Consider the following 22,618-nt stretch of genomic DNA (forward strand, 5'->3'; position numbering starts at 1 on the left):
TACTGTAAGCACTGTCGAGGGACTGCCTGCAGAACCAGAGTGCAGACAGAGGAAGGAGTCCAGGACACGGATGTAAGGCACACCACGGTGAGTGCCTGAGGCTGGGTGATTCCTGAGGCCATCAAACTAAGCTTAGTCGTACGATCCATTGACTCCTGACTCACAGACCAGGAGAATGACTTCATCCGAGACAGCTACTCGTAGAAGTCTGAAGATATGACTAGGAGGTGGAAAAAAAGTAATGTCTACGGAGTACTCTACCAGTAGTGACTGGTAACTAGTAAAACCAGCCGTGGACCCGACCGGGGCGACCAACTTGCTTCCCGGTTGAGAATGACGAAGTGAATCAGAATTGAATGGATTCCAGCACTTTCCGGTAGCGAAGAACCCATCGAATTTTTCACTTGTCCATTACATCATCCATTCACCCCGCCAACGCCGTCATTCTGACTGCCCCTCCGGAATACGGGTTTCCCCCTCCCCTGCCCTTTTGTCTGCCAGGAGGGTGGAATTTCAATTCTAAAGAACCTAATAGAGTAAGCAGGAAGGAACTAGTTCATGGGAAAAAAAAGAAAGAAAAAGAAAAACAGAAAGGAGAAGGCCCGTCGTGAACGAGCAGGAAGGGCCCAGAACGTAAGGCGACGGTTCCAGAAAAGCGGCAAAAAGGCTATCGAACCCGATGGATGCCGGTAGAATCGGTCGCTTGCTAGAAGCTTCGCTGGAGCAGCAACTCACCGCCCTCCACTATATCAACGCTGGTTCTCGCACAATTCTCCTGCTTCTTCTTCCAGTCAAAAATTTTCCTTCTTCCTTACATCTCACTTAAGTCTTAACCTGCTAGACAGAGAGACCTTTCTTCTTTGTATTATACCCCATCTGTCTCTTTCTCTACCACGTTCACGAATCTCTTTTTCCTACCTTCTACTTTTAACGAACCCCTCCATCTTCTTTCACAATGGCCCCCGCTGTCGGTATTGACTTGGGAACCACCTACTCCTGTGTGGGTGTCTTCCGTGATGACCGCATTGAAATCATCGCCAACGACCAGGGTAACCGTACCACCCCTTCGTTCGTGGCCTTCACCGACACCGAGCGTCTCATCGGTGATGCTGCCAAGAACCAGGTCGCCATGAACCCTCACAACACCGTCTTCGATGCTAAGCGTCTGATCGGTCGTCGCTATGGCGATGCCGAGGTTCAGGCTGATGCGAAGCACTTCCCCTTCAAGATCGCCGAGAAGGCCGGCAAGCCCGTCGTCGAGGTTGAGTTTAAGGGTGAGCAGAAGCAGTTCACTCCTGAGGAAATCTCCGCCATGATCCTCACCAAGATGCGTGAGACCGCTGAGGCCTACCTCGGTGGCACCGTCAACAACGCCGTCATCACTGTCCCCGCCTACTTCAACGACTCTCAGCGTCAGGCCACCAAGGACTCCGGTCTGATCGCCGGTCTTAACGTCCTCCGTATTATCAACGAGCCTACTGCCGCTGCTATTGCTTACGGTCTGGACAAGAAGGATGAGGGCGAGCGTAACGTCCTGATCTTCGATCTGGGTGGTGGTACCTTCGATGTTTCTCTCTTGACCATCGAGGAGGGTATCTTCGAGGTCAAGGCCACCGCTGGTGACACCCACTTGGGTGGTGAGGACTTTGACAACCGTCTCGTCAACCACTTCGTCAACGAGTTCAAGCGCAAGCACAAGAAGGACCTGACCACCAACGCCCGTGCTCTGCGTCGTCTCCGCACCGCTTGCGAGCGTGCTAAGCGTACCCTCTCCTCCGCTGCCCAGACCTCCATCGAGATCGACTCTCTCTTCGAGGGTATCGACTTCTACACCTCTATCACTCGTGCCCGTTTCGAGGAGCTCTGCCAGGACCTCTTCCGCTCCACCATGGAGCCCGTCGAGCGTGTCCTCCGTGATGCCAAGATCGACAAGTCCTCCGTCCACGAGATCGTCCTGGTCGGTGGTTCCACCCGTATCCCCAAGATCCAGCGTCTCGTCTCCGACTTCTTCAACAAGGACCCCAACAAGTCCATCAACCCCGATGAGGCCGTTGCCTACGGTGCTGCCGTCCAGGCTGCTATCCTGTCCGGTGACACTTCCTCCAAGTCCACCAACGAGATCCTGCTGCTCGATGTCTCCCCTCTGTCCCTGGGTATCGAGACTGCCGGTGGTGTCATGACTGCTCTCATCAAGCGTAACACCACCATCCCCACTAAGAAGTCCGAGACCTTCTCCACCTATTCCGACAACCAGCCTGGTGTGCTGATCCAGGTCTTCGAGGGTGAGCGTGCCCGTACCAAGGACAACAACCTGCTCGGCAAGTTCGAGCTTACCGGCATCCCCCCCGCTCCTCGTGGTGTCCCCCAGATTGAGGTCACCTTCGATCTTGATGCCAACGGTATCATGAACGTCTCTGCCCTCGAGAAGGGCACCGGTAAGACCAACAAGATCACCATCACCAACGACAAGGGCCGTCTCTCCAAGGAGGACATCGAGCGCATGCTTGCCGAGGCTGAGAAGTTCAAGGAGGAGGATGAGGCTGAGGCTTCCCGTATCCAGGCCAAGAACGGCCTCGAGTCCTACGCCTACTCCCTCAAGAACACTCTCGGCGAGGGCAAGCTCACCATCAGCGACGCCGACAAGGAGAAGGTCCAGGGCAAGATCGACGAGGTCATCTCTTGGCTCGACAGCAACCAGACCGCCACCAAGGACGAGTACGAGTCCCAGCAGAAGGAGCTCGAGAGCGTTGCCAACCCCATCATCTCCGCTGCCTACGGTGGCGCTGGTGGCCCCGCTCCCGGTGCTGCCCCTGGTGGCTCCACTCGCACTGCTGACGAGGTCGAGGAGCGCCCTGAGGAGCTTGACTAAACGTCTCGTTTGCTCATCTTCTAATCTGTTTTCCTTTTCTTTATCTTCCTTCTGGGTTCTTTGCGCATAGGCGATTGGCAGTAATGGCTTTTTCAAATGTTCTCCTGTTCTAATTTCATGTCTTTTAACGAAATTATGGGATCCTTTCTTCTTTTGTTCACAACTGCATAGATTCGAGTCGAGTTTCGATGCATGATAATCTGGGAGGGAAAAGTTCCTTTATGACCAATAAATTCATTAAAAAAATTACTTGTGCTTCCTGTCTGTAGTCAGTGTAACCTGTAGTTTCAGAATACAATCCCCGATTGGACATGACCCTACGTCTATAAGTTACCTGCCGTGTGCAACATCGTAAAATTGTGTGCCGATGCCTGGGGGCCAACCCCTCCCTCTCCCTCTACTTGTCTTAGTCATCTCAACATGAAACCATTTAACTAGTTAACGTGATTCCCGGCCGACCGGTCGCCCCATCAAATTTTCCCCTAGCAACCATTGTTTACATTTTTTAAACCACCACCATGCCTCCAAAAAGACCCCAGAAAACACAAAAATTGATTGAGCAAGAGGGTCGTCTTCTACTTGCTGTAGAAGCTATTAAAAATGGCAGGATTCCCTCTATTGCTGCTGCTGCCCGCTCTTTTGAAGTGCCACGTACTACCCTTTCAGCTCGAATGAAGGGTCGCCAAAACAAGCATAATATGTGGTCAAATGGCCATAATTTATTCAGCTTGAAGAAAGTTCAATTGAAGATTGGTTAGTCTCTATGGATTCGAGAGGTGCAGCTTTCAATTTGCCTATGTTGCGAAATATAGCCAATTTACTACTCCAATCGCGCGAAAAGATAACCTCTACCACCATCCTTTCTGTTAGAAAAAATCGGCCTACAGAATTCGTCAAACGCCGTTCAAATCTTATAACACGTTTATCTCGCAAATATAACTATAAAAGGGCTCTTTCTGAAGATCCCAGAATTATCCTGCCATGGTTTAAACTGGTTGAAGAAACCATTCAAAAATATAATATCGCCTCGGATGATATCTTCAACTTCGATAAATCTGGGTTTGCGATAGGAGTAAATACTACCCAAAAAATCGTTACTTCTGCTGATTATCATGGTCGGAGAGCTCTTTTACTAGCTAGAAATCACGAATGGGTTACTATAATTGAATGTATAAGGGCTTCTGGAGTCGCTCTACCGCCATACATCATTTTCAAAGGCAAAGTTTTTAAGCATCATTGGTTTAATTTTTTACCAAACGAAGCTGACTGGCGATTTAATGTTTCGAAGAATGGTTGGACAAGCGATAAGATTGCTCTTAATTGGTTGAAAATACATTTCATTCCAAATATACGATCAAGAAAGGGAAAACATTATTTTCTAGTACTAGATAGTCATGAGAGCCATCTTACTCCGGAATTTGACCAGCTATGCTCTGAAAATGATATCATCCCTATCTGTATGCTACCTTATGCATCGCATCTCTTACAGCCACTTAATGTGGGCTGTTTTGCGATTTTAAAGCGCTTATATGGAGGTAAGGTGGCGGAATACATGAGACTCAACATCAATTCGATTGAAAAAGAAGATTTCCTGGATATCTTTCCTGGAGTGCGATATGACACTTTTAAGGTAACTACTATTCAGAATAGCTTTTTAGCTACTGGATTAGTCCCTTTTAATCCGGACCATATGTTAGAAAAGTTGAATATTCAGCTTGAATCTCTAATACCGCTTGAACTACTACCAAATCGATTACCATCTTCTGGCAGTGATAGCGGCTCTAATTCTCTCTGGACACTTAAAAAGCTAGAGGAATCTAAATCTCGCATCGATTTAGGCCTAGAACCTTCATCCGATAATCTCTCTTCACCTACAAAAAGAGAGATTCAGCACCATTACAATATGACAGTCCGATTGTTTTATCGCCATCTTTTTCTCTCCGATCGATGCTGCCAGTTAGAAGAAGCAAATAAGAAACAAGCAAGGAAAAGAATAAAACATAAAAAGCAGACTGCTCACAAGGGTAGTCTAGGGAAGTTAGAAGAGATTCAGGATAATATGGGTGTTGAGAGAAACAGTGATAGTGAATATATATCTTTGGCTCCAACTTCTACAGAAGCTATAGTTGAACCTGAATTACCTCAGATGTCTACCATTCGCCGCGAGTTTACTTGTTTTGGCTGTAATATGAAAGGACACAGGATTAACCAATGCCCTGAGAGTGTTAGATAGTCAATTTTATTATTGTTTTGGTTCTAAACTTGCAGTTGAAAATTGTGATTTTTTTGAAGTTTTGATGAGGTGACCGGTCGGCCGGGAATCACGTTAATTTCATTCATTTGATTATCTCTGCAGCATCCCTACATGCGTACGTCGTATATATCCCCGGCATTGGAGCCCAATTCTCAAGACAATTAACTAACTAACTACATACATAGGTACAATCGCTTCGTAGCGCCTTAGATTGTTTGATAGTGGCGCTAATCAAAATGAAACAGGGCTTTAGGACAAGAAATTCCGATAACTCTGGCATCAACACGCCAAGGCCAGGCTATATACATCCGTTCAATGAAACATTGACCTTGTTCATGCTAGGAAACCGCCATTCCACAAACCTGATGCAGGAAATCAGCCACCTTGTCGACCAACGGTTCTGTCCAGCCAGATGCGGCGAGTGGCCCGATGGGGCGTGGTAGACTGTAAAAACATTGCCTCGCTGGCTCTGCAGTGCAATCATATTCTCCTGATATATCTGTGGCAAGCATGCGTCGTCGTCGAGCACCACATACGCACAAGGCATGGCGGAATACCCATCGTTGCTCAACACACCGGTGTTAAGAGGCGACGCCGTCAGCGTGGCGGCCCATCTCTCGTCCTCTCCCCCATCTCTCCCTCTCTCTAGAATTCTACTTGCGGCAGGATGGGAAGATCGACTTACACGCACAAATGGCCGGATAACTGGGGTCCCATCTTTAGGCTGGAAGAAGCTATGGGCCGACTCGCCCACTGGAACGAGGAACGCCCCCACATAAAAGAGCCCGATCACGCCTCCTGAGTGACCCTGAGCGTGACGAGTCTTATACAGGAGTTCGGGCATAGCGGCTTGCGTTGCAATGACACCGCCCGACGAATGACCCAGGAGGATAACAGGCTTGCCTTCACGGACGACGAGTCGTTCCAGAAGCTGGTGGAAAACCGCCATGTCGTCGAGATCGGTAGGGTAGCCTTCTGGGGGCGGGCCACGATCCAAGTCCGGGTGGTCGATGTCCCCTACGTTGAGCTTGTTGAGATCGCACGTCGGCCGCTGGGGAAAATAGGCCTCGAAGAGCCCGGATGAGACCAGGGCCTTCATGAAGGGCTCATATGGAGCAGGCGTGTGGTAAGAGCCGGTACAGATAACTACCGCGACTCTTTCTGAGCTTGAATTAGAAGCCATGACTTTAAGCGGGATTGGGTGAGAGGATGTGAGAGGGGGTTGAGTCCAAATAGGAATGTTTGGATGTAGTAAGTAACAATGGCCTTTGATTGCTGGAGCTTGCGGTGGATGGTCTCTACTCTCGTGTATATAATAGATGCAAGGTACATTTAGTGATAGTTTTCAAAAGTATCGACGCTTTTCGCCTAAAATATGGATGATTAGTCTAATCCGATAGCGGAACCATGGACCCTCGCGCCTACCTCGGTAGGGCTGTGAATACATAGCCTGTCTGAAGAACCTAGTTTAATGCAACGATGTTCCTCTTGGATAGCAGCAAGAGATATCTCCTACATCACACACAAACACACATATTTACAAAAACCGGGACGCCCTCGTACTCCATGCCGAGAAACGGTGTATTTAATCCCTCAGCAACAAATGCAAAACCTCCTTGGCAGCACCATCCATCCAATCCATCCCATTGCTTTGTTATAATCCCTGGAAATCACCCGCCCACCATCGTTGGAGTCTTCTGCCGCCCGTCTGTAGGATTTGCCCGTAACCGATGTCGGCTGCTTGCTCGGGATGTTTTTCGCGCTGATCACGACGCACCCGCGACAGGGCGGCGGCGATGCCAATCGAGACGGCAAACACCGGGTCGGCGGCCCTGGTTTATCGTGGGCTTCGTTAGTTGATGTTCTCTGGTTCCCTCTGTTTCTCGGTCTTTCTTTCTCTCCTAGGTCGGAAGGGTGCTAGATATCAAGGAAGGTCAGGGACGATGGAGACGCACTTTGATATCAGATATACGGGCATTGTAGGGGAGAGTTAGCCAGCACCGAAAAGCGACGGATTGCGCTGTATGAACGGGGTGGTCAGGATTACGAACAAGATGGCGGAGCTTAGATTCTGGAGAGCTCGATAAAGCGGAGTGTCACGTGAGTTCCTCCGCATGCTTCTCTCCGTGCGCAGAGTCACTGCAGAAGTACGTGCGGCTATTACAATGGGGCAATCATTTAAGATTTATTAAGAGGAGTTTCATGATTTCCTAATATCCTAACCCATAAGAAAAAAAAAGCTGTCTATCAAAATACAATGGCTCAACACAATGCTCTATCACGGCACCGGAAAGCTGGAAAATTAAGAAAAAAGGGGGGAGGCATTAAACAAAATGTGAAAGGGTGAGGAAAGGGAACAAAGGAAAAAGGTAACCGAATTTTCTTCCGGAGTCAATAGCCTTATCCTTCCTTGACTTAGGTCGCGGGTTGTTAGTACTCTTTTGTTGGCGTTGTCTCTAAACCACCTGGCCGAAGGCAGGAATCAACGTCTGAGCCAGCCAGAAGCTGAAAACAAGCTTGGGTCCAGTCATCAGCAGCTTGGGCGTCAGTCCCTTGAAGAAGCTAGTCGGGCCCTCCTCCTTGAGCATCTTGGACACAATACGGAAGCCGGATTCGGGGTTCTCGAAGTTGCGGTTCTGGATACGGGTCTTGATCACATCCAGAGGAGCCGAGACAACCAAGGAAGCACTGGCACCGCAGATCGAGGCGACAAAGTTCTGTCCCCAGGTGGCCGAGTTGTAGTCCTTCAGGCTGTAGATGTACTCCTTGGCGAAAGCCGAGCCACCGAAGAGCTGCAAGTTCACGTATTAGCCATCAAAGTTACCGGTCGCCTATCGTGGCGTCAGTCGGTGCGAGGAAAGCATACCGCAAAAGAACCGGGGGCGTTACGGGCCGCAGTCCAGCCGGCACCACGGTAAAGACCCATGCCCTCATCGGAGATGATCTTGAACAAACCACGGCCGCGGAAAGCCTCGGGGTTTGTCTGACGCTTGATCTTCAGCACATCAAGAGGAAGAAGAACGATTTCTCCAATACCGATCAAACTACGGAAAATAGTCAGTGACTGTCTAGATGTGACCGAGTCAGGCCCGGGCAACGTGAGACGAACCTTCCGGCAGTGGCGTGCATGATGGCCTTGCCAGTTCCCTTTCCAAAAGCATTGTCAAAGTCGGAGCCGTAGTGCTTAGCCAAGTAGTCACGGGCGAAAGGCTGCCCCCCATACTTGTAAATACGTTGGAGAACCTTGAGGTTTTTGTCAGCCAATCACATTCGGTGTCGGGGGTTTCCGAGCATTGGACACACACCTTGTAACCGGCAGCGTAGCCCAGACCGGGGAAGAGGGAGGTGAATTTGCGACCGACGGAAGCCGTGGCATATTCCTTAAAAACAACCTTGTTGAAGCCGCTGGCGTCCGTGATCTAGCGCATATCATCGAGTCAGTTTCGGGAAAAGCACACTCGGGGGTAGTTATCGATGCCTTACCCGGCTCTGGTTGCTCATCAAGCGCTTGGCGGTGGTGTCGACCTTCGAATGGTGTCAGTAGAGATCATAGAGCGAAGCGGAGAAAGGTGTCATCGTTCGCGGGAATCGACAGGGAAGACAAGATTGTACCGGATGGAAGACCAAAAGCTCCGCAATACCAGCGGATCCTAGAATGTGCCCGTTAGTACTTGATAAATCGTCCCACGACATTTGAATTGGGAAATACACACCAGAACCCAAAAGACGAGCAGTTGCGGACTCCTTCTTGACATCCTTGGAAGCGGAGCCAGCACCGGCTTGAGCAATGGCGGGAGACATTTTGAATATTGTTCCTGGGTAGACGGAGTTTTCTCTTTTCTATATTTTTTTTGGGATGGCTGTATATAAGAGAGAGGAAAGAATAAAGAAAAAGGGAAAAAAGGAAAGAAATGACCTGGGGGCTGATCCGAAACAGAGGTAACCTAGGAATGGTACAACCGACACAGAGCAATCCAGGGAAAAGAAGAAGAAGAGGAAGAAGAAGAGCAGTCCATCACCGACAGACTGACTCTGCGCCGGCTCGGAGCTTTTCTCCTGCCTTCCGATTCGGAGCCGATTACCTAATCCCCGCGCGTCTCTTAGTTAACTAACTTATCGCTTCCCATCTTATCCTCCGTTGGTGCAGCGACACATATAATTGTATCTACGTATCATATAAATAAGCGTCAACTAGTGAGCAAGGGAGATGATCCACTAACGCAAGGTATGTATATGTTCCAGACCTATGCTTTTTCTCTCTCTTCCGACCGGGTGAACTACAAGCAAGTTCTCCGGGGACAGTCTCCCCTTTCCTCTCCTAATGATGCTTTCTCTATGCAAAACGGTACTTGACTGGTTCCTGCGTCGCTCGCAGGAGTTGAAGCCTGGGGTCTCCGAGGTTGAGTCCGCAGTTGCAAGCAATTCATCGGAAGACAGAACCACCACCACCCTATCTACGCATCTTTCAGGCCAAAGCTCTAGCAGGATAAAACTTGATTTCAAATCAGAAGGACTGCGAAACGTCTGCTAAGCACGTTCATAAATCGATTGAGAACTCCGGATAAACGCCAGCACAAAAGAGGAATTAATCTTGCCGCAAAGCCTGGCTCCGCCGTTTGTCGCATTGCGGATTGGTCGACCATATCCCTCACCCGCTCATCCGGCGCCGCCGCAAAAATGAAATCTTGACAATGTGGACTGTTAAATCGGTTCCAGAGGCGATCCTGTAAGGCTCAACATTCACCGAAAGTGTTCTCCCCCGAATAGCTAGATGTCTCAGCGTCAGCAGACATGTCATCAGTGTGGAAGGGTGAACCGGGAACCGGGATGGACATACGTGATGTAAAGGAACCCATCTTCATCCTTGTGCTCTTCGTAGATGCTGCTCATGAGCGCAGCTGTGGGTGGCAGGACCTCGTCCACGAAGATGAAGATGGCTTTCTCAGGAGAAAGCTTGATGCGCTTGCGGATGACGTAAACGAACTGCCCGACGGTGAGGTCGGCCGGTACAAGATATTTCTTCTTGTCGATGGTCGCGATATCCGATTTCTCGACTTTCTCGCAAATCACCTGTTCACCCGAGTCGAGGTTAGCAGTTCGAACAGGCGGTGAATGACAGACATGAGGAAAGACAGCGGTCTTTCCCCGTCCACGCAGCTGAAACGTGCAAGGGAAAGGGGATATACATACCGGGATACGATCTGCGTATTTCTGGCGGATGCGCTCGGCCTCTGCCTTGCGCTTCTCGAAGGGGTGCTCGTCCTTAAACTTGGAACGCATACTGATGGATAGTAAAGGTGGAGTTGGACGGGTAGTAGATAGAGATTAGGCCGATAGGCAAATCAAAAGAATAAGAAATCAGCGAAAGTTGATGAGATGGAGGACCAGCAGGTGAAGTGGGATGAAGAGTCGAGAAGGAAGTGATGTGATACTGATGGAGAGAGGAGAGAAGATGATGACAAAAGGGAGACGGAAGGCGACAGCCCCGCGTCATGCCTGCTCTTGATAAGGACCAGCTGGGACGGACGGATCACGGGGTAGAGGCGGTGAACGGCCCCACACGTGAGTCAGTTGGGTCATCCATACTGGAACATCCCGCTGCTTTATTCCCTATTCCCTGATGCCTCCGAGTAGATCCAGTTCTTCTCAACACTTCCGTGAGACCTGGCTCTTCACGTGAGTTCCCCTCTAGTCATTTGGCCGGAAAATGTCCTGGTGACATGTTGAAACAACAAATCTGCAATCCGGAAGCTGCCTCCACTTGATCAGCGGCTAAACCGTGAAGCACTTGATAGGTGCCGTGCCTGGAACCGCGGACCCTTGGACTCTTGTCATCAGCCATAACGTCGTGGCTCAGATAGCAGAGATGCGACGGATCCTTTTTTTTTTTCTTTTTCTTTTCTGACTCTTTCTGATTCTTTCCCCCTAAACTTGGTCTGACTCAACTGCGCCGTTCTGCCCCCCGCCCCCCCTATGATCCCTATTATGATAATGTAGCTGGTCTTCTGGGTTGACCTCTGTCTGCAAACAAGGCAAACATGTTGCTTATCTCAGCAGGACAACTCGGGACCAAGCAAACCTGTCAACAGCGACAAACACTGCAAACAGCATTGGACAGGCCGGATGTCCTGACTTGCAGGTGGTCCCATACGTTTCGGAATCACCAGAGTCGCCTTCTTCTTCCCTTACCTTCATTTGGAAGAGTCTGGCCGCCGAAACTCGAAATTTGTGGGCGCTGGATCGTAGCCCACCAACCGCCTGCTGGCACCACCTGATTCCCACCGTCCGATCAGCCAACCCCAAAATCTTCTGGCACGATGTCTTTGCCTCGACCATATATACCTCTGCGGAGGTCTCTAGGCCATCTATCGTCGCGAATATGCCGAACACCTCGCAATCCCCAAGGGTCATTCCGCAAATATTCCTCCGAACAGAATTCCAGGAACCCGAAGCAATTCACCGTGTGGAGGCCATACCTGCGTCTTGCCATCGGAGTACCATTCATCGGAGCTCTGATATATTCCATGGTGATCCTGACAACCCCTCCCCAGTCTGAATGAGGTAGTCTAACGCTGGTAAAAACAGATGACGGGTGACGTGACCGAACTCGACTCCCCCTCGATAGTGGAGCTTGACGAGGCTTTGAAGAAGCAGTCGACAATCAGCGAAACTTCTCCGATGCGTTTGCGCATGGAAAAATTGATCAAGGAGCATCAACAAAAGATTGTCGAGGAGCTCAGCAAGATTGATGGCAAGGAATTCAAGGCGGATACCTGGACTCGACCCAATGGAGGAGGCGGTATTTCATGCGTCCTCCAGGATGGCAATGTTTTCGAGAAAGCCGGCGTCAACGTGTCCATCGTCTACGGAGAATTGCCTCGACCAGCCATTGAAAAGATGCGTGCCGACCACAAGTCCTTTGTGGGGGCTGACGTGGATTCGTTGAGTTTCTTCGCTGCCGGCCTCTCTCTCGTTCTGCACCCTCACAACCCTATGGCCCCTACCGTGCATCTTAACTATCGCTACTTTGAGACATCGGATCCCAAGGATCCCATCAACGGCGACAAGAATTGGTGGTTTGGCGGCGGCACAGATCTGACTCCATCCTACCTATTCCCTGAAGATGCCAAACATTTCCACCAGATCATCAAGGACGCCTGCGATAGGCATGATGCAACTTATTATCCGAAGTTCAAGGCCTGGTGCGACAAGTACTTTTACTTGCCCCATCGCCGGGAGGCGCGTGGCGTTGGAGGAATCTTCTTCGACGATCTTGACGCCAACTTCTTAGAATCCTCCTCAAGCTCCTCTCAGAACCCCCAGGAGACCCTCTTTTCCTTCGTTTCAGATGGACTCGCCTCTTTCCTCCCCTCCTATGTCCCCATCATTGAACGCCGAAAGGACATGCCCTTCACCCCCGAGCAAAAGGAATGGCAGCAACTCCGACGGGGTCGCTACGTGGAGTTCAACCTGGTTTATGACCGTGGTACTAGCTTTGGTTTGCGTACGCCAAATGCTCGTGTTGAGAGCATCCTCATGAGCCTTCCGCGCACGGCATCCTGGGCCTACATGGATCCGGTATCGGGAACCCGAACGGAGGCATCTGGTGATGACGAGGAACAACTGGGTGAGGAAAAGCACAAAGAGAAGGAGATCATAGATGTTTTGAGACACCCCAGACAGTGGGTATGATGGGATTCTGCGGTCGCGGGATTTCATTGCTAAGGTGACTGTATCTACCACCGTGTATCATATGTTTTAAAATTGGATAATCTGTATAATTGGACTAGTTTTGATTCCCCTGTTATAGTCTTTCATGTGATAAATTATATTTGAATAGACACGCCCTCTGATAACGGGCTAAATCCGTTATTTACAAGTCAAGGTTTTTGGAATAATAATCAAAAATAATAAACTAATCTCTAAGCAATTATATGCTTTGAATGCAAAAAATATGTGGGGGAAAAGATATATATGTACAAAACTCGACATAGCGTGACAATACAATCTAGGGTGGGGATAAACAGACAAGGACCAGACCAGGAAGGTATAAACAGAGTGAAGAGAGACCATAGAGATAAGGCGTGATCCCTCAGAAAAAAGATAAAAAGAAGATGAGAGCTTCCCAACTTCAACCGACTGAATCTTCACCTTATCGACCCGCCACCACACTTCGTTGCCTTGCTAGCCAGCCTTTCTGTGCGTCGGCCAAACTATTTCCATGTCGATATCTCGAGATAGTACCATTGCTCTGCAGTCGGCTTTGGATCTCGTACCAGGAAGAGCTCATCAGAGTGAGCTCCCGAGCTTGTGCATCAATGATCTTCTGGAGTTCGAGCTGCATGAAATAAAGTCCATTAGAATCGATAAACATAGAATGGGAGTGGGTATTATTATCAAAAGATTTGTTATGATAACAGACACAAGTGGCTTACCTCGCGCTCTCTGCTTATTCCATTATCGCTACCCTCCTCAAAATGTTTGAGTCGTTCTTGAAGGAATTTGATGTGCTCATTTTGATTGTGGATGTACTGCAATTGGATCTTGAAGTTAGTTTTGGGGGTCACAGAAAATGACTGGAATCGCCTGCAACCACCGATGAGGTACCACCAGGTGGTAAGGCTTGAAGACACAAGCGGGACTTGGGGTTGAAAAGGGAATTGGCACTAACCTCTGCGCGTTTGGCTAGCCTTTCCAGGTTCTTCTCAATCAATTCAACTACTTGCTTCGTGAGCTCCACGCCCGACTTTTGAGAAGCCTCTGAGGCATCGCCGCTATCTTGCCCTGCGATTTCTGCTAGCAGCGCTTTCATTTCTTCCATGGTCTCATGGTCTTCCACGCGACTCTCGGCGATCATGGCTTGCCGGTCGTCGAGCACTGCTCGTAATTCATCGCGTTCGGTGCAAGTTTGGTTCACCAATGTTAGACTTGAATCGATCTCTGCCTGAAGGGAGTGAACCTTCTGGCTTTTTTCATCCCAGTCATTTCGCATCTGGGCCAGCTCCGCTGAATCCTTCTCTCGTAGGCTGTTTATCATATCCTCTTTCTCTTGGCCGGTAAATTCAGCTGAAAGACAATAAGCGAGCGCTCCCGGGTGTTAACTTCGTAAGATATATACTCACCCGTAGCTTGGGCATCATTAAGTGCCCGCCTGGTGCCATCGAGAGCATCCTGGGCCGCCGCCAGCTTTTTGAGGGTGGTGGTGAACTGATCGTAGAGTTTCCAATACTCATCCCTGGGATCCGTATTAGCTTGAAGACACGAAGTTTGTGACTGTTATACCCTTGAGTGGAGTTGTCACGAGCACGTTGAAGCGTCTCGTTGAAAGCCTCGGAGAAGCCCTCAGTCTGGGAATCGATCTGTGTCTCATCGTCAGTCTTACAGCTAACATTCTTGCCTTCTCGGAAGTTCATACAGGAGCTGACGATCCCCGCAGCGTCTCGACCTCCTTCTTCAGTTCCTCGTTCTCGGATTTCCTGACGTAACATATTAGTTCATCCCGGCCAACGTTGATATGTGGTAAACCTACAATTGAGACTCCTTGACTCCGATATCATCGAAATCCTTCTGTAAGGTTCCTTGCAGTTTTGGCGTCTCACTGCCTGGTGTAATAGACGGGCTCCCAGGAGGACCTTCGAGCTCTCGGATTCGTTCTCGCAACTCGCTAATCAGCGAATCGTCTCTCTCGCGCTGTTCTTCGGCACTGTCAAGACGTTCCTTGAGGGCATGGTTGTTGAACTCGAGTTGTTTTTTCATGCTCTGCACGTCGCCGCACTCCTGTTCGATGCGCGGCAGAACCCTGCGATACTCCTCAAGTTCAACTTCGCGCTCCGAGTTCCACCTTTGCTGCGCATCGGAGTCCTTCAATTGCTGCTGTATGTCCTTAATCTGAGCTTTCAGGGCCTGGTTTTCCTTCTCAAAATCCTGGCTGGCCTGCAGTTTGGAACGATATTTCTCAGCCGCGTTGGCTTTCCGAGCCAGCTGGTCTCGCTCCGTTTTGAGCACGTCGTAGTCGTCTTGGAGCCGCTGGTACCTTTCATTCTTGACGCGCAAAGACTCCACGGTCATCCGAAGACTGTCGTTCTCATCCTGGGCGGCCGACAGCCTGGTTTCTTGCGAAGCGATAATGTCCTCCTGCTGGCGAGCTCTGCTTTCGAGAGCTTTCGCGTTGAATCCTAGATCGCCCTTGCCCGATTTCAGATTCCCAAGCCGATCCTCGGTGGATGCGAGGCGAGTTTGAAGCGTGTCATTGTTTTCCTGGAGCCGAGCTAGACGGTTGTGCAGGTCTTCCAACGCTTTCTCCAGTTCCTTCTTCTCATGGGTCAGACGATCATTCTCTGCCAGCACCTTTCCCACTCGTTCTTCGAACTGTAGTTCCAAATCAACGGGATGCTCGCGCTTGGTGGATTCCTCCTTTGTGTCGTCCGCGGTGTCATCGGGTTCATGTTGTCCGTTCTCCGCCTCTTCAAAGATGTTCTTCAGGGTTTCTTGGGCAGGGGTACTCAAGCTCTGAAGAGTCTCCACGTAGGTCGTCGCGTTGGGCGATCGGATGGCCGCGATGAGGATGAGTTTCAGGAGCTTGTTGGTGTCCTTCAGGGAGCTTTTTTCGGCGACCACTTCCAGGTTGGGCGCGAGATCGAGACCGGAGGGACAGCCGTCAGGCTGCTGGCGAATGTAGTTCACCACGAGCTTGTGGACATGCTTCAGGTTCTGTAATTTGGACAGCCAATGATCGGGCGGGTTGCGCTCAGGGAGTTCATCGAGAAAGTACTGAGGGTCGATATCCTGCAAGACCTCCCAGATGATGGAACCGTCGGTCAATTCATCCGTAGTCCTAATGGTTTTTCCCAAAGCGAAACTATTGATCCATTCCAGTAGGGCCTGCGTGACCGTATGCTCAGAGGCCATAGTGGGAGGAGTCGGAGGTACGGGGGGAAACGGTCGGTCTCAGGAATGCTGACGATGAAAGGAGGGGAGGAGTGCGAAGTTAATGTCGGAAAGGCGAACAGAATTGCATTTCCCTGGACGCGTAGTCTATCGAGGATCAAACCGACTAGATCTCGTTAGCAATGGTTGTTGGCTTGTTGGCGACCTTCGGGGAGGGGGGTTCCCAAGCGAGATCCACGTTTACCGCGCGCATATAAATAGAGCTAGTTTTAAAAGTACGGAGAAGGCCCGGCTCCAAGCTAATTCCAATCCACTCTTCGCCTTTTTTTTGGTCCGACCACCATCCGCCGAGCTTGCCAACCAATATTATTCATATTCAAATGTCTACCGCTTTGTTATCGTGTTCTATGAGCTACAAGAGGGCCATTGCCCTTTAAATGTCCGAGGGAAGGCATCCTAGGCGCTCGGTCACTAGCCAACACACCCGCCAAAGGGAGGGAAACTAGAGGGGACAAACAGAACCAAATTCATTGACAAGACAATACTCATTAATATAACAGTCATTATTTCATGCATGCGGGCGATGCCCCATCATTCCCAACGCGTTCCCGGTAGTCATTCTGCAAATAACTTCCATCCATTCTGACGCATGATGATAAACCCCGAGGCCAGCCCGAGAAACAAGTCATGACAAGGCAGGTAATGGGCTCCGGTGGGTTCCTTCGCTCACTGAGTCGACACGATCGTGTCATCCTCGATGGTCGGGTGATACCCTGAGGATTCAGTTGAGAGCTGCTGGATCGCCTCGTCTGGGGCTGTGGCGGCGAACCCCCTATCGAGAAAAGAAGGTTAGAATGAATTGCCAAGGGATCAATTCTATACCGAGGATGCGAGAAGGACACAAGGAAGGGGTGGGTATATACACACTTGATCAATTCTAGGACGAAGTTAGCTATACATCCGTATATCCACTGACTTGAGAGGGAAGAGTACTTACGGTAATCATGGGTAATTTCACCATTCTGAAATGAGCTGTCAGATAAATGATTCCGCTGGGGCCAAGGAGATGATACAACGTACCGCATCAATGATGGCCTGCCTCGCATCTTTCACCACCGAGTCCGGGGTATCCTTGGGGAAGGTGACGACAATAGATTTGGCCAGGGCGACGGGAAGACAGCCCAACATGATGGTAGACAGCAGCTTCATGGTGATGGAATGTAGATGCTAGTGAGATGAATCGATATGATAACAAGACAACCGGGGAGTTGAGAGACTCTCCGTCTCGCCTTCTCCCTTCCGGAGATCACCTGCCTTCCCTTTGAGGAATGTAACGTCACGCCGACCGGGTGCTGAGTCAGCACCGGTCACGCCTTCCCCGTTTCTTTTCTCTGGCGCCTTCTTTCTTTGACTGCTACTCTTCACCACCTGCGACCGACCGACTACTTCCCGACTCTTCGTTGCCAACCTCACCTCTTCTTCTCGTCACCATTCTCGTGACCCCCCTCCGCCTCCCCCACAAGCGTTTCCCCCGAGAGTTTTCTTACGGCCTACCGGTAGGAGGTACCTTTTGTTTTTTTGGCTGGTTGTTATCTACTGGAAGGGTCAATCGGCGCGGGATATTTCTTAGGAGGAAGTAGATCTTATCATATACAGGGCCGTTGGTGAAAACTGTCGCGGTGGCAATTGTTGGGTCTTAGGAGGACTGGCGTCTGACTAGGTGTTGTTGTCTCAGAAAGTCCGACGAAAGATAGCTAGCAAGCATTTTACAAGTTCCGACTCTTCTTTCCATCTCTTGCTTTTTCAGGAGACCAGTGTTCTTGGAATCTACCAGGAGGGGAGAATAAGATAACTCCGATACATTTTACAGAATCAGGAACAGGGAGAAAGAAAAACAGACGGGCAGACCAGAAGAAAACAAGACTAAACAAAGAAATTGGGAAAAGAAAGAACAGAGAGAGGGAAAAAAAAAAGAAAAAGAAACAAGAGGGGAAGAACAAAAAGCAAAAGCCAAAGCAAAAACAACGAGAAATAAGGAAGAAGAAAAGAGAAACGGCTTTAAAAATATCCTCAATAAGGGCCGACAACCCCATCCTTAGCACCCTCTTGCGTTGTTGCTCTTACCTCTTGCCTCCCCTACTCCTTTCCCCCTATTCACTCGGTATACCCGACCAACATGTCTGGATTGGCCTCCGATGAGGTTGCCGAGGATTACAAGAACTCCTTGGAAGATCTAATCACCAACGACAAGTACCAGATCGGCAATCTGACCGTCATCGCCAAAGAGAACACGGAACACGCCATGGCCATCTCGCGCGTGTTGGAGAACCATATTCGAACAGTAGGTCCACCAATGTCTGCTTTGTTGTTGTATTCTTGCGAGACGCATGGCCGTCTGTAGCCCCTTTGGACGATCAACTTCTAATCTGCGCTCTGTAGACACCGCCGGCCCAAAAGTTGTCTGCCTTGTATGTAGTCGACTCAATAGCGAAGAATGTAGGGACACCCTACACTCTTTTCCTAGGTCGCAATTTGTATCAGACCTTCATGAATGCCTACACCTTGGTCGACTCCCAAACTCGCCGGAAACTGGACGAGATGCTCAAGACCTGGAAAGAGCCGGTGCCGGGTTCCTTGGACACAAGACCTGTGTTTCCTCCGGAAACCACTCGAGGCATCGAAAGTGCCCTGATCAAGGCTAGAACTGCTGCCCTTCAGCAACAGCAGGCCCGGAGCCAGCAAGAAATACTAGGCCGCGGTCGAGTCGCGACTCCTCCAGGCTGGACCAACAGCCCGACGCCCTCTCAAAATATGGCGCGACATCCGTCTTCTGCCAATTCCACCCCGCCCTTACCATACCAGAGAAATGGCACTGGCCACGGACTTCAATCAGTAGGTGCATAAGACTCTCATGCTGCTGGGAGCAGGTCGATATCTAACACCACCAACAGGCGGACCCGCGCTCGACTCCGACTCCTCAGTCTCAACAGCACCAAACCGTCGACCTCTCGGCCTTAAACCAGGATATCGAAACGTTGATCACGGCAGCCCGGAGCGACTTTGCCAACAATCCTCTAGATACGTCCGTGCAGCAACGGCTAAAGGCCCTGCTGGACCTCCAGGGGATATTGCAGCGCCAAGAGCTGACCCAAGATCAGCTAAGGCTTGTCCGCCATCAGGTCTCAACGCTTGCACCCAAGCCTGCTATACCAACGCCTCAGAACCTCCTCCCGAGTATCCCAGCCGTCTCAACCCCTACCATGGCTACTCCACCGACCCAAACGCTGTCCCAGTCTTTGCAACAACTTCTTAACCCGGGAACCCTTGCCGAGTTGATCAAGTCTACCGCTGCGCGCCAGCAACCAACGCCGCCACCTCCAGCTGCCAGTATCTTGCCACAGATGCCCACAAATAGCAGCACGCCTCAACCCGCTGTCAACCCAGGCCCCGATAATCCACTCATCGCCGCTCTTAGGGCCCGGGGCCTGCTGCCCCCTGCTGCTGGTTCACCGGCTCCTACGGCTCCTCCTTCGGGCGGTGCCCCAGCCTTTCCGCTTATTGTGCCCGGTCAGATGCGATACACTCCCCCGGTCACCAACCCCTCGTCGATGAACGTTTCAGAGATTCAGGTAAATGTTCAAATGAACACTGCGTCCATTAAGATGTAGGTGACCCCGCACTGTCATTTTTTAGCAGAATGAAAGAGTTCAGTCTAACCTTGGTCAGCAGACCCCGCACCGCTTTAATCGCTAGCCTTTACGAATCAAGATTAAATCGATGCGGAACTTGTGGTCGCCGATTTCTCACCACGGAAGAAGGAAAAGAAAAGAAGGCGCGTCATTTAGACTGGCATTTTCGAACCAACCAACGCATGGCAGATGCCGCCAAGCGGGCTCAGAACCGCAGTTGGTACGTCGACGAAAGGGTAAGTTAGACACGCGCAATTCCCTTTCCTTGGAGTACATAAAATTGTAGAACTAACGCTAAACAGGATTGGATAAAATCCCGGGAGGCGGGAGATGATCAAGACCTTGTCGACCCAGAGGCCGCCGGTGAAGGCGCAACTGCAGGGGACAGCGGTGCTGCTAAAAAGGGCCCTCCAAAGCCGTGGATTCGAGCCCCCAACGATGCCACTTTGCGAAACACCCCTTGTCCCATATGTCAAGAGAAATTCGAGTCGACTTGGTCCGAAGACGTCCAAGACTGGATATGGCAGGATGCGGTCAAGGTCGGTAACCGCGTCTATCATGCCAGCTGCTATGCCGAAGTCACCAAAGACGGACCGGCGCCCATGCGCCGAGGCACGCCGTCAGGACGTACGGGAACGCCGGACTCCGTCCTGGGCAAGCGCAAGGTTGAGGTGAGTACGCCCCATTCGCAGCTAATATAGACGTAATCTGCTGACCTCGCTCGCTTCAGGAATCGGACTCTCCGGGTCACAATGTTCGTGTCAAGACGGAGCCGATGTCATGAGGCCTCACTGGGAAGGACAAGACACAATCTTGAACAGAGAAAGACCGGGAGGTCTCCAGTATATTTCCGATTGTTATTATATCTCTCGTATTTTGCAAGCCAAGATATGTGTGTTAGGGAGGGATGGGAAGGAGGATAATACTCTCGCATTTTAAATAGCCGGTGATTGTTCTGCATAGGGAATGCATTTCCTGTCCCGGAGGCGTTCAGAGCATTTGTATTTGGGCGGATGGATGGATGTATATAACGAAGAGTCGAATATGACGTCGGCGGAAGTGGGCGCGGAAACCCCGCCTCGGCGAGTCTCCGGGGTACAAACAATCCAGTGCGACTGTAGCATCGCTTCGCCTCCGACTTGACAGATACTAAATTTTCTTCCCCGCCTCCCATCTCCAATTCTTCTTCTTCTTTGCTTTCTAGTTTCTACCCATCGAGGACTCCTCATTATCCGGTTATCACATCGTATATACCTCGTTGACATCCACTTCTCTATTTAAACACGCACCTCTACCATGGGTCCGCACAATGTTCGATGGGGCATCATGGGTGAGACGACACTCCCAAAAACTTGATAAAATTGGACCTGTCAAGCTAATCGTTTCTTCTTTATTGACATTGCATAGCCACGGGCGGAATCGCCACTAGTACGTCAATATAATATACATCCTCTCACCTACTCGTTCCAGCCAGTCCCGCTAATTGATCCCGCAAATTCAGCCTTTGTGAAAGACCTCTTGAGGGACCCCAACGTCCGCGGCGCCTCCGATGTTTCGCACACCGTGGTCGCCGTTGCTTCCTCCTCCTCCCGGTCTCGCGCCGAGAAGTTTCTCTCCGATACAGGCATCCCGGCTTCCTGTGCGGCCTATGGATCCTACGCGGAACTCGTAGCCGACAGCAATGTGGACGTGGTGTACGTCGCAACGCCGCATTCTCACCACTTCCAGAATGTCATGCAAGTGCTGGAGGCCGGCAAGCATGTTTTGTGCGAGAAGGCCTTTACCGTCAACGCGGCTCAGGCCAAGATCCTAGTCGAGACGGCCCAGAAGAAGAAGCTGTTCCTGATGGAAGCCGTCTGGACTCGGTACTTCCCGCTGAGCATCCAGGTGCGCGAGTTGATCCAGAAGGGCGCCATTGGAGAGGTGCTCCGCGTCATGGCCGACAACAGCTTCGGTGACAATGTCGAGGAGAAGTGGGGGACGCAACATCGCATGGTTAACAAGGATCTGGCCGGAGGGTGTTTGCTGGACCGTTCGTTCCTTTCTCCCTCTTCATCTTACTCGCTATGAGTACATTGGTTGTGCGGGGATATACTAATTCAAGACACCTGCAGTTGGCATCTACTCCTTGACCTGGGTCTTCCAGACGCTCTATCACACACTTCCCCGTGACCAGCGGAAACCCCCCTCTGCTATCTCGGCACACATGACCCCATACCACCTCACCGGGGCCGACGAAGCCACCACCATGCTCCTTAGCTTCCCGACCACCACGCCGTCCAACCTTCCGCACCCAGGCCAATCGCAGGCCGTGGCCATGACGCACCTCCGACTCTCTACCGACCCCGACGAGCAGAATTCCGCCCGTCCCGCCATCCGCATCCAGGGAACCAAAGGCGAGATTCAGGTCGACGGACCCGCGTTCCGGCCCTCGCGGTACCGCCTCATCCCCAAGAAGGGTGAAGGCGAGATCCAGGAGGTCGAGTTCTCGTTCCCCGGGGATGGCCATGGTATGTTCTGGGAAGCCGACGAGGTGGCGCGTTGTCTGCGGGATGGTAAGCTGGAGAGTGAGACTCTGCCCTTGGAGGAAAGCATTGTCATTATGGAAACCATGGATGAAATCCGACGCCAGGGCGGATTGGTTTATCCGGAGAAGATTGAGTCTACGGTCTACCCTACGCAGTTGTAGAAACGGGTAAATAGCACAGCCAAATCGTCTACTGCCAAGGCATTTTTGAAATTTTGGAACAATTACCTACTATACATAGCGCCGAGGTTGCCGCCATATGATGCCTATGGTTGGACATCCGCAAAACAAATTTAGTTCATCAAAAAGAAACGAAAAGAAAAGATCTCTTGTTCTGTAACCCAGAGAGCTGACAGTCCATGCTGTCAACTTCACCTCCCAAAAGATAAGTG

The 22,618-nt window shown here is 50.7% G+C and overlaps 8 protein-coding genes across 8 annotated transcripts; 3 read left to right on the forward strand and 5 right to left on the reverse strand.

Annotated features, from left to right (window-relative positions):
* Window positions 1–955: 955 nt before the first annotated feature.
* Window positions 956–2,869, forward strand: hsp70 (molecular chaperone Hsp70; the record flags this gene model as incomplete). The annotated part of the gene is made up of 1 exon (XM_053099765.1): window positions 956–2,869. One exon carries the CDS (start codon window positions 956–958, stop codon window positions 2,867–2,869), a length of 1,914 nt encoding a protein of 637 aa, XP_052956500.1.
* Window positions 2,870–5,421: 2,552 nt separating this feature from the next.
* On the reverse strand, window positions 5,422–6,306 carry KD926_006758 (alpha/beta hydrolase; the record flags this gene model as incomplete). Its single annotated transcript, XM_053099766.1, has 1 exon — window positions 5,422–6,306. One exon carries the CDS (start codon window positions 6,304–6,306, stop codon window positions 5,422–5,424), a length of 885 nt encoding a protein of 294 aa, XP_052956501.1.
* A 1,273-nt stretch (window positions 6,307–7,579) lies between these two features.
* KD926_006759 (putative mitochondrial GTP/GDP transporter Ggc1) lies at window positions 7,580–8,924 on the reverse strand (the record flags this gene model as incomplete). Its single annotated transcript, XM_053099767.1, has 7 exons — window positions 7,580–7,915; window positions 7,990–8,167; window positions 8,233–8,366; window positions 8,429–8,542; window positions 8,607–8,648; window positions 8,736–8,773; window positions 8,837–8,924. The coding sequence occupies 7 exons, from the start codon at window positions 8,922–8,924 to the stop codon at window positions 7,580–7,582; spliced, it is 930 nt and encodes a 309-aa protein (XP_052956502.1).
* A 698-nt stretch (window positions 8,925–9,622) lies between these two features.
* Window positions 9,623–10,403, reverse strand: KD926_006760 (autophagy-related protein 8; the record flags this gene model as incomplete). Its single annotated transcript, XM_053099768.1, has 4 exons — window positions 9,623–9,807; window positions 9,862–9,890; window positions 9,961–10,193; window positions 10,314–10,403. 4 exons carry the CDS (start codon window positions 10,401–10,403, stop codon window positions 9,623–9,625), a joined length of 537 nt encoding a protein of 178 aa, XP_052956503.1.
* Window positions 10,404–11,708: 1,305 nt separating this feature from the next.
* hem13 (coproporphyrinogen oxidase) lies at window positions 11,709–12,815 on the forward strand (the record flags this gene model as incomplete). Its single annotated transcript, XM_053099769.1, has 1 exon — window positions 11,709–12,815. One exon carries the CDS (start codon window positions 11,709–11,711, stop codon window positions 12,813–12,815), a length of 1,107 nt encoding a protein of 368 aa, XP_052956504.1.
* Window positions 12,816–13,275: 460 nt separating this feature from the next.
* Window positions 13,276–16,031, reverse strand: KD926_006762 (putative microtubule binding protein HOOK3; the record flags this gene model as incomplete). The annotated part of the gene is made up of 7 exons (XM_053099770.1): window positions 13,276–13,461; window positions 13,559–13,654; window positions 13,795–14,189; window positions 14,246–14,358; window positions 14,406–14,482; window positions 14,539–14,599; window positions 14,653–16,031. The coding sequence occupies 7 exons, from the start codon at window positions 16,029–16,031 to the stop codon at window positions 13,276–13,278; spliced, it is 2,307 nt and encodes a 768-aa protein (XP_052956505.1).
* A 705-nt stretch (window positions 16,032–16,736) lies between these two features.
* KD926_006763 (uncharacterized protein) lies at window positions 16,737–17,219 on the reverse strand (the record flags this gene model as incomplete). Its single annotated transcript, XM_053099771.1, has 4 exons — window positions 16,737–16,842; window positions 16,893–16,947; window positions 17,008–17,032; window positions 17,091–17,219. The coding sequence occupies 4 exons, from the start codon at window positions 17,217–17,219 to the stop codon at window positions 16,737–16,739; spliced, it is 315 nt and encodes a 104-aa protein (XP_052956506.1).
* Window positions 17,220–18,186: 967 nt separating this feature from the next.
* On the forward strand, window positions 18,187–22,388 carry KD926_006764 (oxidoreductase domain protein; the record flags this gene model as incomplete). Its single annotated transcript, XM_053099772.1, has 7 exons — window positions 18,187–18,351; window positions 18,450–18,902; window positions 18,962–19,674; window positions 19,740–19,935; window positions 20,002–20,370; window positions 21,170–21,731; window positions 21,814–22,388. 7 exons carry the CDS (start codon window positions 18,187–18,189, stop codon window positions 22,386–22,388), a joined length of 3,033 nt encoding a protein of 1,010 aa, XP_052956507.1.
* Window positions 22,389–22,618: the final 230 nt, after the last annotated feature.

The sequence above is a fragment of the Aspergillus affinis genome (assembly GCF_023601865.1).
Source record: "Aspergillus affinis strain CMG 70 chromosome Unknown NODE_37_length_269496_cov_86_605002, whole genome shotgun sequence".
Taxonomy (NCBI): domain Eukaryota; kingdom Fungi; phylum Ascomycota; class Eurotiomycetes; order Eurotiales; family Aspergillaceae; genus Aspergillus; species Aspergillus affinis.